Below are 6,454 nucleotides of genomic sequence, written 5' to 3'. Positions count from 1 at the left end.
TAAAAGCTGGAATGGCCTCTCCCTCTCGCAGGCTGGTAGAGAGGTCCTCATTAAATCCGTCCTTCAGTCGATCCCCAGTTACGTGGCCTCGTGCTACAGGATCCCGCTGCGTTTGATTAGAGACATCCACTCGGCGATCGCCAGATTTTGGTGGGGGGGCGGAACGGCGACGAAGAAGATCCACTGGTGTAAGTGGGAGGTCCTCACGCGCCACAAGTCAGAGGGCGGGATGGGCTTCAGAGATCTGGAGAAGTCCAACCAGGCCCTTCTGGCTAAGAGTGTCTGGAGGCTTCTCAGGAGACCGGATAGTCTGGTTGGTCGTGTCTATAGACAGAGCTACTTCTCCGACGGTGATATTATGACAGCTCTCCCTGGTTCGTGTAGCTCCTCCATTTGGCGCAGTCTTCTTTGGGGCCGTGATATCATTCAGTCTGGTTCGAGATGGAGGATCGGGGACGGGGAGTCTGTGTTGGTCATGGGCGACAGTTGGGTTCCGAGGGACAGACCGGCCACCTGGATCGACCCCCCTTGGATCCCCCCCGATATGCGGGTAGCTGAGCTTATGAGACTTGACGGTAACTGGGACGTTGATCTTATCACTGCGATGTTCGGGGAGGAGGACGCTGCGGCGATTCTGAGCATTCCGTGTGGGGGTGAGGGCATTCCTGACGTGCGACGCTGGCGGTTCACTGAGAACGGAGAGTACTCCGTCAAGAGTGGCTTCCGTGTCGCGATGGAGAGAGCCAGTACTCCGGTCGCCAGCTCTTCCGATCCGACGGTGATGGAGAAGTGGTGGACGAAGCTCTGGCAGTTGAGAGCTCCTCCTAAGGTGAAACTCTTCTCCTGGCGAGTCTGTTTAGGCCAGATCCCGGCCAGAGCAGTCTTAGCCAAGAAGAGGATCACCTCCGACGACAGTTGCCCTGTCTGTCAGGAGGCGAGAGAGACTGTTTTCCACACTTTTTGGGGCTGCAGGTGGAGCAGGAGAGTCTGGAAAGAGGTGGGCTTCGGCCACATTCTTCCGCCTTTCAGAGACGGCGATGCTTTCGACGCTATCCTCAGAGCGACGGAGACCCTTGAGGTTCGTTTCCATGAGCTTTTCATTACCATTATTTGGGAACTTTGGAACCACAGGAACAACGTCTTGGCCGGGAGATCAGCTTGGAGCCAACCTCAGCTAGTCTAGTGGACGGTGAGCTTCCTCGAGGAGTACAGGGCGGCTACGGCTGGGGATACTCCGACGAGCATGAGGGTGACTACGACCCCCAGATGGACCCCCCCTAGGGACGGGACCCTCTCGATTAACGTCGACGCGGCTCTCGCTCGCGACCGTGGAGGCTTCGGTGTCGGTTGTATAGTTCGAAACCACACCGGAGAGGTGATCGCCTCGCAGACGCTTTTCCTGGCTAGGGGGTTCTCCCCCCAGCTTGCGGAAGCGTATGCTGTCCTCCAGGGCATAGAGTTAGTTCGCAGCGTTAGTGGCAGGAGAGCGGAGATCCAGTCTGACTGCTTGGGGGTGGTGAGGATGATCGATGAGGGCGCGACACCTGCGACAGAGCTTGGGACGATCCTGCATCGCATCATCAGAGAGGTGAGGGAGCTTGAGGTCTTTCGCATTTTGCATATTTCCCGTCTTTGTAATGTTGCTGCGCATAATCTAGCGCGCTACGCGGTTAACCATCTCTCGTCTTCGACCTGGCTGGGTTTAGTCCCGCCTTGTTCGGAAGAGGCCATTAGAGCCGATGATCGCGAGTTGAGGTCCCGCGCGGCCTCCTAGGGGCCTGTTTTTTTTAGTCTCCTGTTTTCCTTACCGTTGGTTTCTGTTTCACTCTTATCTTTGTAACCACGGTATTCATCCGCCATAAGTGAGGACTTTTATGTCATTCCGTGGCACCGACCACGTTTCCTCAAAAAAAAAAAAATATATATATATATATATATATATATATATATATATATATTCATAAATACTACAATTGGTCGTCATAGATGCCCCAAACAAATCTGTTTTTCTTGGCCAGACTCCAACCGTGATAAAATTGAAATTTTAGAATCTGATTTGAATAGTAGAATCGCCGCTTTCGGTTCCATTCCTTTCGAAGTCAGAGAATCATCTCGAATGTGATGTAACAATATTTTCAGAGCCTCCTATTAGGATAGAGAGCTCGGACCTCCGTAATCTATCCATGTACTCCTTGCGTTTGTTTTCTCAGAAATACAACATAAACCAACTCGAATCAGCTAACAATTTGTTAAAATAACCAGAGTAAATGTACTCAGTTTCTGCAAAAAGATTATTCCTGTAAACACTTGACTTGATAGAGTAGCACCACCATACATAGCATAGCAACAATGCGTTACACTTCCTTTAAACATAACTTCAATATCATAGAATTGCATATTCACAAAATAACCAAATTCCTCGCAGGTTTCAACTAGACAGCGAAAATAAATTAAAGGGCGCAAACGAAAAAAGAAGAAAAAAAAACAATCCAAATATTTCCTTTTTTTAGGAAAGAACTAGCAAATCCATGCGTTTTTCAACCTTTTAAACAAAAGTTCGGTGTTCATTTTTTAAGCTGCATTTATTTAGCCCATGGCATACTTCTGTGTCCAGCTGCGAGCAGTTGATTCGTACTTGGTACGGTCAGTCTTGTACATGTGAGCAATCTCGGGGACAAGAGGGTCATCGGGGTTTGGATCGGTCAACAGAGAGCAAATAGATAGCAGAACCTGAAAAACGCAGTTTGTTAGGATGATCAATTCTCAACAATTATACAGTTTATTATCCTCTTCCTCATTCTTTCATTCAAAATAATGATTCAGTAGAGGGGTGATTTGAGAGGGAACAATAATGATACAACACAAATAAACATCATAACGGAGAATCGGAGTCAGTATGTGAAACGTGAAAAAATCAACACGTGAACACATCATAAAAAAAAAACACCAACTAAAGAACCCAACGCTTGTTCAAAAAACAATTACAAACCTTGGAAATAGTTAGAGCAGGGCTCCATTGTTCTTTGAGAATATCTAGGCATATGCTTCCATTGCTGTTAATGTTCGGATGGAACACTTTGGTCCTGAACGCAACCTGAAACATAAAACTCATCAAGCCTTGAAATTTTAAAGAAAAAGAACATGAACTTCAACAAACACGGAGCTATAAATCAGTAAAGAAAACAACCCAAAACCACAGTTGAAGATAACCCATAACACAGTTGGATAAATTCAACATACACGGAGATAATAGCAACAGGATACAAAGATACAAGTAACCCGTAACAATCATCATCATCACAGAGTCCAACATAGGTTCACAATTAAATATCATACACCATTAACAACATAGCACTAGGTGCAAGCGCGAAAAACAATCTCGAACACAGCTTTATAATAAAATTAGATCAATAAAAAGACAAAGATAAACACAAAATAAAATAAAAAATAAAACTCTTGATCCGTTTTAATACTCAGATTCAACCAGAGACAATACCTTTGGGGGCTTAAAGGGATAATCTGGCGGGAAGTGAATGGAGACTAGGAAAACACCACCGGCGTAAGGGCTATCAGATGGCCCCATAATCGTTGCTTGCCAGTGGAACATGTCCTCAGCCACAGGTCCTACACAAACATCATAAAAAAAGTAAGGCAAAATTACATCTACATCGAAGATTCGCTTCCATACAAATCAAAGCTTCATCAATCAACTACAAGTATTCTAAAAGATTCAATCTTATCTTTTACCGAACTGGATCATAGCCCTAGATTTCCCTAAGAGATAGTAATACCACAGACGCCAAAAATATATTAGGGCAAATAGCCATACCGGCGCTGCAAGACGTCGGAGGATCTTTCTGCAGATCCTTGAGCTCTTTCAAGATCCGCTTCGACGCCATTAGTACTCGCGCAAAGCTCTAAATCCGGAAAAGAAAAAAAAATCAAAACCGAAAATTCCAGCCAGATCGTCAGCCAAAAGCAACACAGATATCAACGCAACATAATTAAAAAAAAAAAATTAAAAATCGATCTCCAAGATTACATAACAAAGGAAACAGATCTCAGAGAGACGATGAGAGGAATAAAAAACAAATTTTACCTGGAAAGCAAAGAATCGCCTCAAAGATTTGCCGAAGAGGAAGAACCAGCTTTGAGATTTTGAATAATCGCTGGTACCAAATCTGAAGAAAGAAATTCACAGCTATAAGACTTCACAGATTCTAGAAATTTCCACCTTTATTCCGACTCCGCGTAAAATTAACGTGCTTACACTTTAATTGTAGCGAATATTGCAGAGAAACCCTTTTAGGTAAAACGAATTACGACCACACCCTGATATTATTGCAAACATATCCCTATATTCTGTTGATATATTCGTTAAGGCGGCGTAAATTTTTTTTGTTTTTTAAAGGTTTTTTTGTTTTTTTTTTAGATCTTTACAACTTGTTTATCTTGGGTCTTCCTTCGAATCGGGTCTAGATTCTATTGGTGTCTATGTCCCCACAATGTTATCATTATTTTGGCAATGGCATTAAAAATGTTCTCTTCCCACAAACTAATTTTTTATTATTCCATTATTGGACTGTGAGGTTCATGTCACATCAGGAACTGCTTTTGCACTTCTTATTTTTCGCCTTTGGAAACTAAACATTTTTTTTTTGAAGACGATAACGAGGATTACACTAGTAACAAAACCAAAAAGACCACAAGGAAGTTCTTAGAATTTTTCCCTGTTCTTATATCTCTCTTCTAATCAATAGGTAATGTTTTCGATCATTTTCGGAAATATTAAATTTTTTTGCGACTTACAAATAATTCTACGTCAAAGAAACTCGTTTCGGGCCCACGAAAACTATAAAGTCCAAAGAAGTCAAAACGAAAAAAAAAAAGCAAAAAAAACCCCTTAGCACCGCACAAATGCACGCGCGAAGCGCGCTCCTAAAAATCCTTTCGCGCACGCCGCGCCGCCTCACGACTGGCACGCCGCACCAGCGCCTTGCAAGTCAAATCACACCGTGCGCTCCTTGCAGCACGAAATTTATGGCTTCTCCAACCCTCAATCCACTATAAATAGACCTCTCACTTAGATGCAAAAGGTAGACAATCCTCTCTCAACACAATCACTCGATTTCAGAGTGGTTAAATGCTACCAAGGACTCTCCGCACATGCTTTCACTTTGATCGAGTCTGGTTCTCTCAAATATTCTTAAAGAATAATGGCGTCCCCACCTCACTCACAGCAATCAGACTAATGTTGAGCACCGAAACGCGTGTTTGAGGCACTGCCTCTACGCCTTTCTAAGCTTATTTTCTTCTTTCTTCTTACTCTCGAATCTCCACGGCGAACGAAGAACGTTCTTGAGCTAGAGGAGGAAACTCGTGACTTTCGAGTTTCTACAAACTCAGCTCGGGCACGACCACTTGGTCTGACCTTGGGTCAAATCGTCCGAAGTCTTCGACAGCGACAATAGACAAGATATACCAATTTAACCTTCCATTTTTATCCTAACGTGGACAACCCCTAATCCAGTCAATAGAAAATATATACCAATTTAACCTTCCCTTTTTATCCTAACGTGGACAACCCATAATCCAGGGTGAGCCCAGTCGAATGTGCACATGACTTCGATTGGCTTTAATAGATAAAGGGAATGATCTCACGAGCCAGTTTAAGCCCATCTAAAACCTTTTTTGAACTTTCAGATGATCTATCGTCTGAGAAATTACATGGCTATCATATCTTCAAAACTTGTTTTTTTTATAGTACCTAGCTTTTTATTATTATTCTAAAAATATCTAACTTCTTGTGTGCACTTTTTTTATCATACACGTTTTTTTTTAAGTTTGAACCTCGACTATAAAAATGAATTTCTTTTTAGGCTAGCGGCAATAATAGAGGTAAAATGATAATCGCAAAAATAAATTATGATTTAAATTTATATAATAGGTAGTTAGTATAATCTCAAAATATTTTCGTATGAATATTTAGATCATGAAGTATTTGAAGAATAATAGCTAGATAATTAGTATAAATTTAAGGAATTAATGTTAGCAATTCGAGGCAACTTCCCCAATTACTTATATCGACCATTTGCCATTAAATCTAAGTATACCGTTTTGTTCATTTAATAATAAAAAGTATTGCATATTTCTTATTTTGCGTGCATTGCATTAGTGTTTTTATATAATAAAATTTAACTTTCTTTGAACTTTACTTTCAAAACCATTATTTTTTTTTCAATGTGAGTTTTCTACGGTAAAAGTTAGAACCTCAAGTCGTTAAAGATTTAAAAGTAGAATTAACTAATGACACATCATATTATTAACGATAAAGACAATCATACACATTATAATTTAGAACTACATCAATGCTTGTTCAAGTATTTGTCATGACGGATGAATCCGAACACCTAAATATGAAAGCATAACAGGATTCCATCTCAAAATCAATTAG

The 6,454-nt window shown here is 41.8% G+C and overlaps 1 protein-coding gene across 1 annotated transcript; it reads right to left on the bottom strand.

Annotated features, from left to right (window-relative positions):
* Positions 1 to 2,277: 2,277 nt before the first annotated feature.
* LOC149381536 (ubiquitin-conjugating enzyme E2-17 kDa-like) lies at positions 2,278 to 4,018 on the bottom strand. The gene is made up of 4 exons (XM_089630199.1): positions 3,830 to 4,018; positions 3,497 to 3,624; positions 2,990 to 3,094; positions 2,278 to 2,730 (listed from the first exon to the last, which is right to left on the bottom strand). The coding sequence occupies exons 1-4, from the start codon at positions 3,897 to 3,899 to the stop codon at positions 2,587 to 2,589; spliced, it is 447 nt and encodes a 148-aa protein (XP_089486325.1). The 5' UTR covers positions 3,900 to 4,018; the 3' UTR covers positions 2,278 to 2,586.
* Between the last annotated feature and the right edge of the window lie 2,436 nt (positions 4,019 to 6,454).

The sequence above is a fragment of the Urtica dioica genome, chromosome 11 (genome assembly GCF_054948205.1).
Source record: "Urtica dioica subsp. dioica isolate 48M chromosome 11, U.dioica_male_clone48M_v1_H2, whole genome shotgun sequence".
NCBI classification, from domain to species: Eukaryota; Viridiplantae; Streptophyta; class Magnoliopsida; order Rosales; family Urticaceae; genus Urtica; species Urtica dioica.
Note: the sequence above shows the minus strand (reverse complement) of the source record. Positions and strands in the feature narration are given on the sequence as shown.